Raw genomic sequence first — 18273 nt, forward strand, 5'->3', positions numbered from 1 at the left:
TAATTTGCCCAAAATAATTCCAAGGAAATGCGTTGCATTAATATCACCTAAAATATCTTAATTGTGGAAAATGATGCCGTCTTGGTTATTTTGCACTACATTTTCTCATAATTGCCTATATACAGTTTGCTAAAAGGTAATAAAAGAGTTTGAAACAACGGAAAATAGCTGTCAATCGAGTGATTCACCTATCCTTCAACCGTTCAACGTAGTCTTGTGTAAATAGACTTTAAATTATTTATATTATTTTTACTCATAGATTATATATAAATAGACCATAAAAAAAATTCAGTGCAGCAAACGGGGATGCTTCTTTTTTAACTAGACGTCGGTTTTGAGCCTTTGATACTAAAAATTCTTAATAAAGAGCGTTTTCCTTGAATGAGCCCTAACACGGTATGAATCCGAATTATTCAAGCTCCAATGCAGATATCAAACACCGAATAACTGTGTCATACTCCAAAAAAATTGTGGTGATGGTTGTATACAATAAATGCTTAGGGGTCCAGGAAGTAGCTCTTAGTCATCTATCAAATTAATGAGGGAGGTACCAATGTGGGTTGTGGTGATGCAGCGGTGAGACTGCTTCATCCTTAATCAGAGGTCTTAAATTTGAATCCTGAATATGAAAAAAATTATGTTGGGAGTGCCACCTCCGAATGGGCCTTGCAGTGCACGGTCTAAATTTAGTCGAGGCTCCATGGGTTCCGGACACCAAATGGAAAACAAAAAAAAAATATTAGAGGGAGGTAAGTAGGTGAACCCCCAAAATCTGTTACCAAATATAGCAAAACAATCAAGTCCCCTACGCAACACTTCATTTATATTTGTTTGCTTTTTTATTTTTTGATGTACGTACCATCTTAAATAGTAGAGGAACCTATACCTCTTTCTTTTTGGTTTAAATTGACCTTTGTTTTGTCATCTTTATAATTTGTACTGAATAATTTGCGCGCACGTCAAATATTTCATCAAGCACTTGCTATTTCCCAACCTGTAAAGCTAAGCAGATGATAAGCGATTACCTTAAATGCTTGTTTGGTTAGGAACAAGGATATACTGAGATTATAATACTGGAATTATAATCTCATATCCTATATGGAATAGATTATACTAAGATTTTGGTATTAAAATTATACTAGTTTAGTTAATACCAATGATCAAGCACGGATGCTTAGTCCAACTAAATTAGTTTTTGCACTATTATCATTGCCGACTCTTTTCTAGTGAGTAATATAGTGGAGAATTATTTGAGTTTATAAATAAAATATTTTTCATCATCTTCCATGATTTTCACCCATTGCATTGACGACAAGACCACACTCGTTGGGTGCAAGTCTTTTTTTCTCACTATCCATCTCTAGTTAATTTATATCTAGATTTCAACTCATCAGTCAAGTCAAATACACCTATCATAGTCAATTGGCTTTATTCATTTCTTTCAAAGATTTGATTTTTCTAACTTCCCCATTTTCCTGTTATATAATTTCCTTCTTGAAGTTGGCTAAATATTCTACAAACTAGAGGAAAATTAGTTATATCTTGAAAGTGGGGTAGAAGCTTCTGCTTTCTGTTGCTATTTCTCCCACTAGTTATAGGTGCAAGGAAGAAACTAATGGAGGGGAAAGCAGAGGCAGTAACAATGAAGCCAAATGATGATGAACTTATTTCTAAACAAAGAATGAAGCAGGAAGCAGCAGCAACTGAAAAAGAAGAAATTCAAATGCGATGCCACGACACAATGAAGCCAAAGGATGATGAACTTCTTTCTAAACAAAGAATGAAGCAGGAAGCAGCAGCAACAGAAAAAGAAGGAATTCAAATGCGATGCGATGACACAATTACAGAACAAGAGATGAACAAAATTGAACTAACAAGGGCTCTTGTTGAAAAGCAAGATCCTTCATCCAAGGTATTATACAATTTTCTGCAGCATTGCAGCATCTCTCTCCCTTTCTAACTACAAAAATCAATATTTTTTAATCAAAAGTAAATTCATTTCCATGTACCTTGTTTGCAGGAAGTAGATGATTATGCCTTGAGAAGGTTTCTTCGAGCTCGCGATCTGGACATAGAGAAATCTGCAGCAATGTTCTTGAAATACCTTAAATGGAGGAAAAGCTTCGTACCAAAAGGGTCCATTTCAGTGAGTGAGATACCAAACGAGATTGCACAGAACAAGATGTTCATACAAGGTGTAGACAAACAGGGATGTCCTATTGCTGTAGTTTTTGGTGGGAGACATATTCAAAACAAATTAGGAGGTGTTGAAGAGTTCAAACGTATGTCTCCCTTTTTTACTTCTCCCCACCTAATATCACATGGCCTACTGCTTCATGGTCAGTGAAAATGGCTTTCGAACCGGTCAATTCTCACATCCAAGTCTTTCTTTGATTCCTCAGGTTTTATAGTCTTTGCTCTGGACAAACTGTGTGCAAGGTACAGCCTTTAAAATAATAGCAACAGCTTCATTACTCTCCTTTTTTTCTATTCCAAAATTAGCGAAAAACATCAGCAACAAACTCCACCATGGACGGAAGACCTGTTTTTAATTAAAAAACAACAAATTATTGAGTATTGAAATGTAACTAAAAAGGGCGGAATAAATATAGAGGATAAAAACAGCTCATCATTTGGACGACAAATTATGGGGTTTCATTTGATGAATCAGGACCTCGCCAGGAAGAGAGAAGTTCACAATAATCGGAGATCTCCAAAATTTTGGCTATTGTAACAGTGACGTCCGTGCCTATCTTGCGGCCATATCAATCGTACAGGTTTAGTCACGAATACTGTCTAGTTATTCAGATAAAGGCTTACCCTATTTTAGTCCATAATCTTAAAGACATATGTTTTGCAGGATTGCTACCCGGAAAGGCTTGGCAAAATACTTCTTGTTCATGTTCCTTACTTATTTTGCACATTATGGAAGATTTTGTATCCTTTCATAGACAACAACACCAAGAAAAAGGTGAGGTTCTAAAATAATTGTGTTTAACATAAAAGGTGGATGTATCAGTTCTAGAGCTCAGTCATAGTTGCAGTTGATGTCGCGGATAACTTGGTGAGACTCTTGATTACAACTTGTATAACATCATCTTCACCAAATTATTTTCCATCTTCACACAGATCATGTTTGTGGAAAACAAACGACTGACAACAACCTTACTTCAAGATATTGATGAAAGCCAGCTCCCGGAGACTTACGGAGGCAAAATGCAATTAGTTCCTATACAGGATGCCTAGGCAAGTAATTGCACTAAAAGCTTCAACCTGAAAAAGTTAACGGTGCTCTCTTTTTAATAGCTTTGAGGAAAAATATTACATTGCAAATATACATCTATATGCAATACTAAACATTCAGCTTTTACATGGAGTATAAAATAAATGATATATTTTCTATCTGATCTGCTAGTTTGATGGCGTTCCTTTGATGAATCCACCTTCCATCTCTATCTATCATGCTGATATGACAAACTGGATGGCGCTCAATCTTGATTCTGCAACAAGTGAAAAAGAGTTGTACACAGTTTAATCAAAACCATTTTATGTTTTGTAGCCGTTAAATGCGTCACTATTTCCTTTGCTTTTCTTTTGAAGCAAGATACACTACTGTATGATGAAATTTGCGTAGATGAGTTGCTTTTAACATGTCCAAGTGACCTTTTATCAGAGAAGCCTGCAATGAAATTGCTGCATCGTTTGAATGTCAACTTGCATTCTGGAAACAAAAGCAATGAATTCTTTTTTTTTTTGACAAGGTAACAGAAATGCAATGAATTGTCAGATAATAAATTTTAAATTAATGGGAAGTATCTCTAACAAAAGATCAATAAAATTCTACTTCTCACATGAAATTAGCATGAATTAACTGATATATGTGTGTATGTATATATATGGTTAAATTCCTACTAACGTGAAGCTTAAGAAGATTGAGAGACCACAGCAGAAGTTTACTTCATAATCCAAAATGTTGTAACTACCCTTGACACGTCAAAAACTCTAGGTGGAAATTCAATTCAACAGTCATTTGAATGTGTCCTTTCTCTAGAAGTAATCTTTTTCATATATTAACTGAATGTTTTCTCTGGAGCAATAAAAGCCACTATCCTACCTTGTATACGGTCAAAACTACTGCACAGCCTGCAATGAAGCTTCTTCTACTATGTAAATTATATGAACTACTGGTCACTTGAGGCTATTGCTTTGTTTTTTTTTGAGTCACCAACTCAAGTCTGCTTTTTTCTTGCGGAAATTTTCACTTTTTTTTCTTCATATTAGTTTTGTCCAAGTAGCCAATCTAATCCAGTTTCCATCCAAGGAGAAAGGTTCAAACAGTTAAGAAAAAGTTACTCATAAAAGATCAACCAATTATACAACAACAGGATATTCATAAAAGAAAGGGTTTCATACCTCAAAGACCAGAAATTAAACTTAAGAATTCGCCTGGATGTAATATTCAGTGAGTTCTTCCACAGACAGGGATATCTTATCTCAAAGCTTGTAGCTGCAGCATATGGAAATAAACCATTTGGCACTGATTGTAACCAGATGCACTTTACTCAACTACTACACAAGGAGGTCATCATCGAAGTGGTGTGTTTGTACAAAGAGTACAGACAGCAGATACAATGCTAGAAACATGCAAGATAAGAGCCACAAGAAGCTTTGAGACATCCACTATAAGATGACTTTCATTTTTATGAAGCCCACTATAAGATGTCTACTTAAGCATCAATTAGCAAACTCAATTGGAACTTGAAGGAATTGCTACCAGTAATCCCCACAACTACAATAACCATCTGCAAAGTGATGAAAGCGGATCCTGTCCCTCACAATGATCTCCCTATTCAATACCTTTGCTACCATTTTCATCCAAGAATGGCAATCTGGACAAGTACGAAGATTTTTCGAAACTTGAATACGAGTTCCAGGACTAGATTTTAAGATCCCATAGGCTAATGCCAATTTTTCACTGTGGTAACTCAAATTTTCCTCCTTTTCCTCATCAGAAATATCCATCAAAACCAACTCAGCCGTGGAACTAAATCCTTCCGATTTGGTTCGATGCATCAATTCCTTCAAAGTTTTATATATTAGTTCAGCTTCAGGGTGTGATCGGTCACCTGCCTTGAACTGGTGAACAACATTAGCCACTTCAACCCAACTTTTCCCACTATTTTTACGAACTCCTTTCCATTTCATCACACATCTAACTTTCTCGGCATTATCCCATTTCTTACTAGAACAATAAATGTTTGACAGTAAGACATAATCTCCGCTACCAAGATAAGATATTTTTGAGGTAGCAACTTCACCCATCTCAGAATTTTTGTGAATTCTACAAGCACTGAGAAATGTCCTCCATATGACTGCATCAGGCTCTATTGGCATTTCCTTGACTACTGTATAAGCTTCATCAAGCAGTCCAGCTCTGCCTAATAGATCAACCATTGTTCCATAATGCTCAAGTTGTGGTTGAATCAAATACAGACTTTTCATTAGTTGGAAATACTTTTGACCCTCCTCAACCAAGCCACAATGACTACATGCTGTTAGAAGTCCAATGAAAGTAATACGATCAGGTGAAACATTTTCTAAACCCATCAGTGAGAAAGTCTCTATTGCATCTAAAGCAAGACCATGGATTCCTAATCCATTAATCATAGCATTCCAGACAGAAACATTTGTACGCTCAACACTATCAAATATTCCTCTAGCTATCTCAATTCTTCCACATTTTGAGTACATATCAATCAAAGCAGAAGAAAGAATGTAATTTAGTTCAATCCTTCTCTCAGTCATTAAGTGATGTACCCACTTAGCGTGATCAATGGCTCCAAGTCTAGCACATGCGGTAATGATAGATGCAAAAGTATATCCGTCTGGTTCAACATTAGACCTCATCATCTTTCTGAAGACACTGACTGCCTCCTTGAACATGTCATTTTTAACATAACCTCCAATCAGTGAGTTCCAAGTAACCAAATCCCGGAGGGGAACTTCGTTAAATATCATCTTGGCAACATCAACTGCCCCCACATTCATAAATCTAGCAATCATTAAATTAGAAGAGAAAGCATCAAAATACTCTGTAGGAAATTCAACAAGCAGCTGACGAGCAAGATTGAGTCTATCACAAGACACATATGTCACTACCATCAAAGAAATAAGAGAAGGATACATTCCATAACCAAGTTTAATAATATTAGCATGTGCACCAGTTGTAGTTCTCAAATTTTGTGACATCTTACATGCTTCAAGAATGCATAAGAGTCTCTGATAATCTGCAAAATATCATGAAATAAAAAGTAACCTTTAAGCAGATTTTTTATTTTTATTTTAGAACATAAATAGACAGTTACCAAAAGAAAGGAAACAAAAGATATTTTCTTCTATTCACATTTTAGAATCAAGCTCGTGCGATTAGTGGTAAAAAGGGAAGAAAGAGGACTCTGAATTTACAAATCAGCCTACAAATATTCTATTATTATAAATCATCTAAATATTGAGAAGAGTAGATACGGATTATTTGTAATGAAAAAGGTAACAATCAAGCTTATATCTCACAGAAATGGAGGAATCAGACCAGTTGAGTCTACCTCTTTCATTAACATTCAACCACCACCACCAAAATCTTCAAAAAGGGAAAATTACATATAGAAAAGGGAGGTTCCAGAAAATTTCATAGAATAGCCCTAATAAATATTTCCTCTTGTATATAAAGGCATCTTCACACAATGCAAATGCTCCTTGCAGTCAGCATCCCAAATGTAATTTTCCAAATAGCCATCCATGTCCTCCAATACACTATTTATGCTCGTAACATTATTCATATAGCTAAACCCAAATAATTTGGAATTGAGATGTATACAACAACAACATAACCAGTGTAGTCCAACAAAGTGGAGTATGGGAAGCACACAGTGTACGCAAACCTTACCCTACCTCAGGCAGTTTCCGATTGACACTCGGTTCAAGGATTAACAGTCCAAAGAAGTAGCACAAGTACAAGAAACAACAAATAATAACAAAAACAACAGTAGGTAATTCAGTGAATCCTATTCTCCAAAAAATACGCAAAGAACCAATTTTGCTAGTGATTAAACTACTAAAAAGTCAGTAAAATTATATAAGAGAGTTATTCAACCTTGTGCATAATGAGATTCTGTTGGAGATAATGAGAGGTGTAGCGCTGTGCTAAAGGTAGCGCTGAGATTCTGACGCCACGGTGAAAATAAGGAAGAAGAAGAAGAAGAGTAGTAATAATAATAATAAAGTCTCCTTCGACTGCCGGCAATTTTGAACATCCTTCAATTCCCTTGTATTTTCATTCGCAGAAGTTCATTTTGGTACTGCAATTTCTCCATTGTAGAGAATTTCAAGAGTGCCACTACTGGTGATGCTTCTCCATTCCTGAGGACCATGATTGGGCCGGATAGTAAATGGTCTGTACGGATGCTATTAAGAGGCCCATGCTTATTTTCGGGTTTTGGTAAGGTCATTTGAACTTTTGTCACTGTTCTGTGTTGGTGCAAAATTTATATTTTCGCATTATATAATTTCACAATTTATATTTCAGGTCGTTAAATAATTTTTACCCTTACTAGGCATAAATTAGATGCCCATTTAAAAGACAAAAGCTAAGTATCAGACCATTTTAAAAACAAACATGCAATTAAATGGTTTCAGTATGCTAACAACCTTTAACATTTGCAAAAAAATGACAACATATGCCGAGTGTAGTTTACACCTTTATTTGTCCCGATCACAATTCACAATAGTATAAATATTTACCTATATTTTGAATTCTAGTAATGTAGCAGAAAAAAACAACAACTATAAATGTATAAAATTTAAAACTCAATCAATTTAGGAGGCGCAAAATATTTTGAATAGTAATGGAACGAGAGAAGTGCTTTATGAAACAAGTGTTTTTACTTTTTACTACTGTATGAACCTTTTTTGAGATAACTATTTAAATGGGAGTGTAGGCTAATCGATGCAATTGCAGGGAAATGGGCCTTGGGTAGTGAGAACTATTGGGCTTCATGTAGTAATACTTTGTCCGTTACTCTTCTTGACCCATCAACAAATGGATCCGCCTCCGAAATCTGAAGGCTGGCTTAATTCACAAGCCACCATTTTGTGCAATAAGGCTGCTTCTCTTTTCCCCCTCTCTCAGAGCGCAAGTCTTGTTCGTTCCTTCTCCCGTGCATTCCAACCTTCTCCGGCTGCCCTAAATTCACCGTCGCCTGAACGCAGGTCTTAGTTTTTCTTCTCTAGTTAATGTAATTTTCTTATTTCCAGCAACAAGTTTGAGTTCCACAGGACGCAAATTGGTGTAGCGGTTCATTCTGATTCTTGTCATGTAATGATTTTCTTACCTTTATTTTGGTAAAAATCCCGTATTTTGGATAGGAAAAGAAGTTGCTACCATGAAGTACTCAATGATTTTTTGGAGAACGATAGAAATTTAGCTGCCTGCCAGTTCGTAGTTATAGTTTTATTCTAAAAAAGGAAGTAGGTATATTGGTTTGCTGCTTCTTTTATGCAGTTTTTTTTTCTTCATTTTAGTATTTGTGTTATTAGTTTTTCAAAATTTTAAGGAAGACAAAAAAATTCATGCTTTTTGAGGATGTTAGGTTTTTTAGGTTTAAAGCCTTTTTTTTGCTTGTTATTTTAGTGAGAACCTTATCCAGCATGTTATTCTACTTTTCTTTCTCAGGACATTAACAAAAAAGTTTCTTTTACTATGTTCAGAGAGTACATGTACAATGAAACTAGGGTGTACATGGATCGGGTTGGTTCGGATTCTTTAAATACCAAATCAAATTATTTGTGTAGAGTTTTTAAATCTATAAACTAAACCAAACTACTAAAATTTGGGTTTTTCGAGCTCAGATTTTTTCAGATTTCTCGGGTTTTCGGTAAAATATTCATACAAACATATAATTAATTTGTATTTTAAATATTTCTTTAATCCTACCCAAATACAAATTTCTAAGGTGTTTCTTAAGAAAATAACATAAATATGATATGAATGATGACACTCAAATATTCAACAAAAATTATAATGTAATCACATAAAACAAATATTGCAAATAGATAAGTCAAAATGAAAATGATTTATAATTTTAAAGTACTAAATCATGCTAAAATAAGTCTAATAAGTATTAATTATATGACTAAACATTAAAGAAAACTAAAATTAGGTTATGTATTTTAATTATCTAAACCAATATATAACTAAAGATCAAATATTCAACATTAATTATTGTCATTCTTAGTATTGAGTTGATTTTTTTGTTAGCAATAGTATTGATTTGATTTTGATTTGAGCTTTATTAGAGTTACTAATATCTATGGAATATAACCTTTATTGGACTATTCAAAATTCTAAATCAAACTTGAAATAGTATTGTTAAAAGATAAAAACTATGAATAAGTATACGAAATATTTATAAATTATATCAAAGTAAATATTTTTATGTATAAAATTATTTTTAAAAATCATATATATGATGTTGGGTTGGTTTGATCTCGAATTGACTTTTCAAAATTAAAACCAAACCAACCCAATATCGTCGTGTTTTTTTTCTTCAATATCAAATCAAGTCAAACTAAATCACTAGTAGGGTTTTTTCTCGATTTGACTCTGTTTGTGGTTTGGTGCGATTTTCAGTTCTGTTTTGTTCACCCCTAAATGAAACTATGAAAGTAGTAGCAGCGTGTATATGATAGTTCATGCTTCTAACCTCTCTAAATGTAGATATAAACAGATTTTCCTGTTTGCATACTATATTTAGTTTTTGCGCAAAGATTTATTCAAAGATGTTTGATCTTATTGTAGGTTATTTGATTCAAATTTTGAGTGCTGCTACAACAGTTTGGATACTTATATTCCTGATTTCCGTAATGGTAAGTACAATATCAAACTTCCCTCCAAAAAATTTCCTTCAGGTCATTGTGTTTTATTTGCCTCATCTTATTTTCTGACCATTTGTTTGACTTCTATTGGTAGTTTGTTTAAAATCTCCCATGTGAAGTGAGTGTTTTTTTTTGGGAATCTTGAAGCTGATTGTCTGACTTGGTTCAGTTTTTCTTTCTTTCTCGATTTGGATGAAATCTGGCAATTTGATGCCCTACCTAGATTTGTTTGCCACTTCCTTCCAGGGAATGGTAATTGAAAGACCGGAAAGTTTTTTTTGAAACTGAATGAATTTATTTGGTACATATGTAAGTGGGTGTCTCCCCCCCCCCCCCAAAAAAAAAAAATCCCTTTTTGTTAATTAGAATCTATATGAGACCTGTCAATTTGCCGAAAACAAGATGGCATAGAATTTGAGAAAAGAAAAAAAAACAATAGAGGGGTTTGCAAGGAAAGAAGCTTGTGTAAAAGCTCCAAATTATCTAGTTAGAGGGTTTGTTATCAAAGTGAGAGAGCCCTTGAGAGATAGAGAAAAAACATCAAAAAATGCATATGGCGAAAGCAGAAAGCAGTGAGAACAAACATTAGAACTCAGATCGAAGCTCACTGCTCGACATGTAATTAGTGACAATTCAAAAACATGTTGGGAACTCTTGGCCATTTATGGTGCCAGACGACTTCCACAATCTTTAGTTATGCTTCTTGAAACAGAAAGCAGTGAGAACAAACATTAGAACTCAGATCGAAGCTCACTGCTCGACATGTAATTAGTGACAAATCAAAAACATGTTGGAATGGTTGATGCAGGTGAGGGATGGGAAACGGAATGGCTGTTAGTGATGGAAGAGGGGAAAGAGATAGGCCGATATATGGTGAAGGAGGCTATAGGTTTCTTTATTTGAAAAGAGGTTTTGTATTTGCCTTAACATTCTATATTTTTGTAGTATTACTGCCTCCACCAAGTATGCCTTAGTCCAAAATAAGTAGGTGGGATATTTAAATCCTCACGGATAACGGTTTGACATTCAAAATCATCTCAGGCTAACATTTTGTCTGTATTAGCAAATTACCTGTTAACTTTAGGAAATCCCAACCTTAATTTACAATCTAGTGGACATGTCAGCTTAAATGCAAAACATTTAACTTTGTATATTGGTTGCATTGCTTTTTGCCTATAACATTGATAAATTCTACCCTGAATGGAATGTGCTCATGCTGGTACATGCAGTTGGAACATGTCTAGCAATGGTGATTTGGTGCTTAAATTGAGTGTTTGCTGACATGGTTTGAGGTTGTTAGCAAATTTACTGATAATACACAGCCATATGTTTGTAGCATTTTCCTTTTGCATGAAATGATGTGTTATTCTGGCTCAGAGTGTTTATGTCAATCTTCAATCAAGAAGGAGATCTTGGTTGAGTTTGCTAATACATGAGTTCTTCTGAACCACCAAATTAGGAACCCTGGTTCTGTGTGATTGTTCTTTACTTTTTATTTTCATTCATTTTCATCTTTCTGGTTTGTTGATTTATTAGGTAAATGGCATAATCAACCTCGCTCAACAGAATGAAAATGAAAGGTTACCATTGGATGGATGCAGCTGGGCTGTTTAGGTAGACATGATTGTAGTGCGTACATGCAGAAAATTCAAATGTATAAGTTTGGTCTTCCAGGATAGAAATGTAGCTTATAGAAATTAAATAAGATGATAAAATAGTGTGTGAAATGATCTATGCCATGGGAAATACCCGCCAAAGTAAAAGGCAAATATGCAGGATTGTGAGACAAGTAATGTTACGTGGGATCGATAAGATGAGTGTCATAGAAAATATGAATGTGTAGATGAATGCAGCCATACAATATTTAGACAAAACTATAAATAATCTCTTCGGACGAAGGATGCAAGTAACACAAAAATAATAAGTAAGAAAATATTGTCTGATATGATTTGGCCATATCCTTCAAAGACTTTCAAATTCACTAGTCCATAGGTATGATACTTTGAGGATTTCAAGTGTTCTTGAAACATTCAAGATAGACTAAAATCACGTAAAAGGGTTTTGTCTCAAAAGATCTATAATCTCTCAAATTTCACCTAGTTTTAGACACAATGAAAGTAAAAGATCCTTTTAAGCAATAGAGCAATACCAACTAAATGGGATTAAGGTTTGGTGGTTGTTCGTACCTCTGCATTGAGTTAGATGTTTGTTAGGATTTAGTTTGGTAAGCAATTGGTATGTCACTGTATGGATAGGTGGGAGATGCAGAGAATATCTCGTTTTAGAGAATTCTTTATTTATCTTAAAGACAAAGTAGTGAGTGTTGCAATGATATAAGCCTAAGCAGAGCAGAATGGATATAGAGGATTTATATAGCTAGAATATAGCCAAGTCCTCCTAGTTTGGAATTTTTGTGTACTTATTGTTGTATGGACTCACTCTACGTTATTAGTATAGTGCGGGCCTACAGAAACTGAAAAAATATACATCGAAGTAAGTGACATATATTAAAATTCATTTCTGTCCTATCAGCACCACCCCAAGAAAAGGGAGATTGACCCTAGATTATAGAAAAGATATGCTGAATGTGGACTTGAGGCAGAATTTTTTTGAGGTGAAGCAATTATGACCATTTTCTTGATAAAAGAAAATTACTATCATTTTCAATTGAAGATGTATGCATTTGAATGGTTCGTACCATTTTAATACAAATAAGCATGCCTTAAATTTTTATTTTTTTATTGAACATATAACATATCTATCTTCTTTAAGCATCTCATGTAATTGGAGTTCGAAAAGATAGCCTCAGCTTCAGCTGCTTTTCCAAGCTCCTTTTTAGCCTGCAAAATGTTCCAGAAAGTGACATTGGTTTCAGCTTTTAGTCTTTTTTTATATCCATGGTGTCTGGGTCCAGCTTGCGCGCACCTCGACTAATTCCATGGGATACTTGCCACCTCTCACCAGCAACAGGTATCAGGTAACTCCGTCTATCAAGGCTGGAACAGATGGAAAGAAATAACCTAGTGTTTGACTCTGCTGGGAATTGAACCTTAGACCTCATGGTGCTCATGCCCAACCCACTTCATTGACCACTAGGCTACACCCTTGGGTGCTTCAACTTTTAGTCTTTCTTTGGATATGGAAATGGAAAGCCCACAGAAATTAGTCCAGAGTCTAGACAGCCATAGATTTTCCGTACACATCTCTGTTCTTGGTTGACTAACATAATATTAGAAGTATCTATTTTACACAAAGGGTGTTTTTTACTTAACCTCTCTCATGACTTCTCATTGCAGGCCGCGAGAATCCTTGCAAACATAATTATTATGGGTTCTGGAATAATGGTAAGGGCCTTTGCCCAGGCATATCGTCAAGCTCTCACAAGTAAGTTTCATTGACGTACACCCCTGTAATCCTCTCCTTCCTTTAGAAAACTTGGCTTTTTAACTACTGGTGGTGTTTTTTCCTTTTTGGGGGGGTGGGGAGAAGAAACTTTGGCAGTTTTCTATGGCACTTGCTTTTGAAATAGAAACACAATTTTACCTGAGGAGAAGTGCAAATGTGAATGTTGGCCATGTAATGTTGCACGGAACCCTTTTGATTCCTGCAAGTTGCTGTGCTCCCAGATTGGAAAACGTCTCTTCATGTAACAATGTCCCTAGATTCCTGAACAATAGATAAAGTATGTGATAGGTTAATATCCCATTAGTTGATGCACTTGAAGCTTCGTATGTGTACTCCTTGCAACCTTGCTTGGGTTGATAATCAAGCCGTGCTTGGTTACTTGTAGATGCGTCAAAAAATGGTGTTGCTCAAGAAGCAGTACAGAACATTAAAAGAGCAAGCAAAACTATGACAGAAGCGGAGGCTAGGCAAGTTCTTGGGGTTGCAGAGCATTCATCATGGGAAGACGTGTTGCAGGTTTGTCTTTGGTGTTTTTTCACGATCGTTTTCCCTATGGGTTTTAATGCATTGAATTGACACTTGAAAGCGCTTAATTCGTTTCTTCATCATTTCTTGCAGAAATATGACAACTTGTTTGAGAGTAATGCTAAAAATGGTAGTTTTTATCTTCAATCAAAAGTTCATAGAGCGAAAGAATGTTTAGAATCACTTTACCAAAGTAAAACAGAGGGCCCAAATTAGTTCTTTGAAGTTCCTGCAGCATTGCAGCTAGAGACATTCTGGGCTCTTGTAAGGAGTATTTTCAGTAGAAGGGAATTGCGCTCGACCACCAGATGTTTTCCTGCAATGTTACATATTCGATCCTCAATTTTGGCCCGTGGGAGAGAAGCATTTAAATTAATCATTGGTGTAGATTGCATCACTCTGCCTTTTATGTCATTTTGCTTAGAAGCACACTTCGTATGGTTACGAAATGAAATAAATTGTGTAATTCGGCTATATATAATTTCTTCATGTTGGGAAATGGGAACTGCTCCACAGGTATAAACATTTAAAACTTTGATACTCCCTCCATTTTACCTTGTTTGTCGTAGTTTGACTTGGGCGTAGTCTAATAAAGAATGGAATGCTTCTGAAATTCGTAGTCTTAAGAATGTCATAACATTTGTGTGAATATAAGAATTCTGCAAATTTATGATGTTAAATATGATGAACATGTTATAGCATGTGTTTGACAATAAAAGCTTCTCACAAAGTGGAACGGGTGTGTATGTTTTCCTCTATTGATTGATGTCACTTCTGTCTAAGACAGATGCATTAGAATAAACTTATGAGAATGTCTCTGACACTTCATGGTTTCCTATGCATAAATTAAAGAGGAGAAACAAAGGAGGTTCTAGTAATTAGTGTATCAAATTCCAACAGGAGAGAGTAGTAATACAACAAAAGTAAGGTGGCATTTCTTTTATATAGAGAAAAGGATAAAAAATACTCTTGAATTATAGGAAAAGATTTAAAAATATCTTTTATCCATTTTTTGATCTAAAAATATCTTTCTATTCATCTTTTGGTTCAAAAATATCCTTACATTTACCTTTTTGGCTCACTATATCCCTTGAAACTAACAATCCTCTTTTAATTTTTTAAAAAATATCTATCATGTGTCATTTTCTTATTAGATGAAATAAAAATCTCACATCCTTTAATTTTTTTTTCATAATTTATCTACGCCAAAAATAATATACACCAATATTTTTTTTAAAAAAATGAAATAGTTTTTTATTGCTGTAGTTTTTTTTAAAAAAAGTTTGTTTTGGAATCATGAAGAAGGATATTGTTTTGATTTGGATAAATTACGGAGAAAAATATTTAAAAAATAGTTTTTTATTCGCTGTAGTTTTTTTTTAATTTAGTTTTCTATGGTCATCAAGCATGTATATTGTTTTGATTTGGATAAATTATAAGAAAAAAATTAATTTTTTTAAAAAAATCTTTTAGTTTTTTTTTTAAATCTTTTAGTTATATGTATTATTACAAGATAGTTTTACAATAACTATCTAAAAACTATCGTGTAATAACTAAAAAAAATTATTTATTTATTTTTAACTATCTTGTAATAACTAATTTAGTTTAAAATAATTATTAACTATCGCGTAATAACTAAAAAATAATTTAGTTATACGTAGAACTAAATTCCTTTAGTTATTTTATTTATACGTATTGTAAAAAAAATCAGTATTATTAAACAGAAAAGAAAAATCAAGTCAAGAACTAAAAAAATCTAGTCTTGTTTATCAATATAGCTTTTTTAAAAAAATAAAAAGTAAATAAATTGGAAGGTGGGGGAGGGTTTTTGAAGAGGTATATTGTTTTTGCCTTAGATAAATTATGAATATTTTTTAGTGGAGGTGGAATTTTTATTTCATCCAATAAGAAAATGACACAAGATAAATATTTTTAAAAAATAAAAATAAAAAGAGGATTGCTAATTTCAAGAGTTATAGTGAGCTATAAAGGTGAATGAAAGGGTATTTTTTGATAAAAAGATGAGTAAAAGTGTATTTTTAGATCAAAAAATAAATGGATGGTATTTTAAAACATTTTCCAATAGTTCAGAGCTGTTTTGCGGCCCTTTTCCGTTTTATATATTGTAAAACCTGAACTTGCAAACGCATATTTTAATTTTTTGTAAAAAGTGTTGGCATAAAAATATGTTTGTTAAGAAAAAAAAATCAAAGACTTCCAAACTTAGGGTGTGTTTGGGATGAAAGAATGTTTCCATGGAAGATATTTTTTGAAAAAATAAGTGATTTCTCTTACTTATTTTTTGGTATTTGATAAATTTATTAAAAAATATTATTTTAAAAGTATTTGTATGTAATTTACACAAATATAATTGGGGAGTGAAGCCGGGTGGAGAGCCGAAGTGGGGTGGGGTGGTCAAGGATTGAAGTTGAGAGTGTAGGATATGTGGAGGCAATGAGCTTTGAGTTATGTAAGGGATTTGTTTTTCCTATATCCATCTAATTTTTAAGGATTTTTTTTTTCAATCAAACATGAGAAAATATTTTATTTTCTACCAAACACACCCTTGGTTTTCCTTTTTAAATCTATATTTTATTAAAAGAATGAAGACTCTTAAAATGTTGATTGAACATTTTGCCTTTAATTAAAGACAGAATAGTCTTTTCACCATTTTTTCCTTTTAATAATATAAACTATTAACTATAATAAAAATCCTAAAATATATGGTAAGAGAAAAGAATAAATATAGACTCCTAAAAAATATATACAAAGAAGAATTAGAAAAAGACTTCTAATTATTATTTCCTCAAACTATTATTTAATTTCATCAGATTAATATAATTTTATTTTATTCACCAGATTACAATATTATTTTTGTCTTCCGTTACATATAATGAACACTGTGAAATTATACATTTTCCTATTAATACACTTTAATTTTCTCTTCATCTGTTATCTGTAGTATTATATATATAAAGCCTTCTAATTTGTCAATCTTACCAATAAAAAATTTGTGCCAGTCTTTAAAATAGATAATATTTTTTTTTGTTTTCTTAATTAAAAAATTTATACTATATTAAAAGCATGAAGTCCTTAGTTTGTAGACCAAAGAGTGATATTTTCTTTCCATTACCAATTATAGAGACTAATTGGAGAAATGCAATTAGAGTTTTAATTCGTCGAAGGATGAAGCAATCCGTCTACAATCCTGGTACCATATATACTTGGAGAAGATTTGAAGCTTGAGGTCATAGATTGAATCAAAATATGTTGAAGGGGACTAAGCTTACCATTGAAACGACTCCAAGTTTATCCAATGAACTTATTGGTATACAACCTATATGGTTAGGAATCAAAGGAAACTTTGTATATTTAAGCCTTGTTTTCCCCATTCTATTATGTATTTCATGCACAAAGAAGCCAAAAATATTGTATTATGCTTCAATGCTAAAACGGAAAGAAGAGAAATCTTACTTGGATGTGTGAATAATTTTAATGTATATGTAGATGATACATTTTCTACTATTGATCTTCTTGGTTTTTTCTGTGCATCTATCTTTGCAAGAAATTTTCTGACCACTTGCGCAAACTAGCATTACACGGCAAATTACCTAACAATAAATCCTATTCAATTTTTATTAGTTTATTAAAATAGATTCTACCAATTAGAACTCATGGAAAATTAGGATTTTCCCGCCTTGATCTCTTATTATTATTATTCCATACAAATAACGAAATAGTTAATATATAATATTTAATTTATTTTGAAGTCCTAAAACGAAAAGAAAAACTTAATTACTATTCTTAAATATTTAAATAAAATAGTAAAAAAAACGATATTGTTTAAATGAGAGTTTTTTAATGAAGAGCGAAAAGTTTAATCAATATTTCTAAGAACCTTCATGCTTTTAATATATTATAAATAATTCAAGAAGAGAATCATCTTCTATTTAAAATTAATTAGTAAGAATTTCTAATATTAAGTAATTTAAAATTCACTAATATCTTGCTTTTTAAATCTTTATTTGATCAATATTAAAAATCCTATCTTTTAAAAAAAAAATTACCTTCTATAACACTTAAATTATAGTAGCCAAAATAAATGAAGAAAAGAAATTAAAATATTAAAGAAAGAGGTTTACGTTTTCTAAAATAACTTTTTAACCTTTATATATATGAAAATTTTGCCTTTATATAAATATACATTTATGTTAACGTCAATGATTATTTATTTAATAATTTTATTATTTTTATGTATAATTTTATTAATTAATATGAGGCTTTGCACGTACACTAAATTAGTTTACAAAAATTCCAAAGAGTATTTGCCGGTTTTGACTTTGCAAGTTATTTTTTCAAAAGGAAAAAACCGTAAAGTTTGACAAGTGAGGAACTGGGCGCCGTAATAATAGA

General features: G+C 33.0%; 3 protein-coding genes across 5 annotated transcripts; 2 read left to right on the forward strand and 1 right to left on the reverse strand.

Moving 5' to 3' along the window:
* Positions 1–1134: 1134 nt before the first annotated feature.
* On the forward strand, positions 1135–3838 carry LOC129899424 (uncharacterized). 2 transcript variants are annotated; one of them, XM_055974390.1, is made up of 7 exons: positions 1455–1912; positions 2021–2282; positions 2403–2439; positions 2672–2777; positions 2861–2971; positions 3130–3246; positions 3416–3838. In XM_055974390.1, the coding sequence occupies exons 1-6, from the start codon at positions 1616–1618 to the stop codon at positions 3244–3246; spliced, it is 930 nt and encodes a 309-aa protein (XP_055830365.1). In that variant the 5' UTR covers positions 1455–1615; the 3' UTR covers positions 3416–3838. The 2 variants fall into 2 exon arrangements, with proteins under 2 accessions (XP_055830366.1, XP_055830365.1); XM_055974391.1 differs by having other exon boundaries at positions 1135–1912; positions 3130–3838.
* On the reverse strand, positions 3308–7436 carry LOC129899423 (pentatricopeptide repeat-containing protein At5g50990). 2 transcript variants are annotated; one of them, XM_055974389.1, is made up of 3 exons: positions 7151–7436; positions 4414–6287; positions 3308–3500 (listed from the first exon to the last, which is right to left on the reverse strand). In XM_055974389.1, exons 1-2 carry the CDS (start codon positions 7308–7310, stop codon positions 4771–4773), a joined length of 1677 nt encoding a protein of 558 aa, XP_055830364.1. In that variant the 5' UTR covers positions 7311–7436; the 3' UTR covers positions 3308–3500; positions 4414–4770. The 2 variants fall into 2 exon arrangements, with proteins under 2 accessions (XP_055830364.1, XP_055830363.1); XM_055974388.1 differs by having other exon boundaries at positions 3308–3679.
* A 687-nt stretch (positions 7437–8123) lies between these two features.
* Positions 8124–14473, forward strand: LOC129901351 (mitochondrial import inner membrane translocase subunit PAM16 like 2-like). Its single transcript, XM_055976501.1, has 5 exons — positions 8124–8265; positions 9854–9921; positions 13227–13314; positions 13721–13851; positions 13954–14473. Exons 2-5 carry the CDS (start codon positions 9919–9921, stop codon positions 14074–14076), a joined length of 345 nt encoding a protein of 114 aa, XP_055832476.1. The 5' UTR covers positions 8124–8265; positions 9854–9918; the 3' UTR covers positions 14077–14473.
* The last annotated feature ends 3800 nt before the right edge of the window (positions 14474–18273 follow it).

The sequence above is a fragment of the Solanum dulcamara genome, chromosome 8, assembly GCF_947179165.1.
Source record: "Solanum dulcamara chromosome 8, daSolDulc1.2, whole genome shotgun sequence".
NCBI classification, from domain to species: domain Eukaryota; kingdom Viridiplantae; phylum Streptophyta; class Magnoliopsida; order Solanales; family Solanaceae; genus Solanum; species Solanum dulcamara.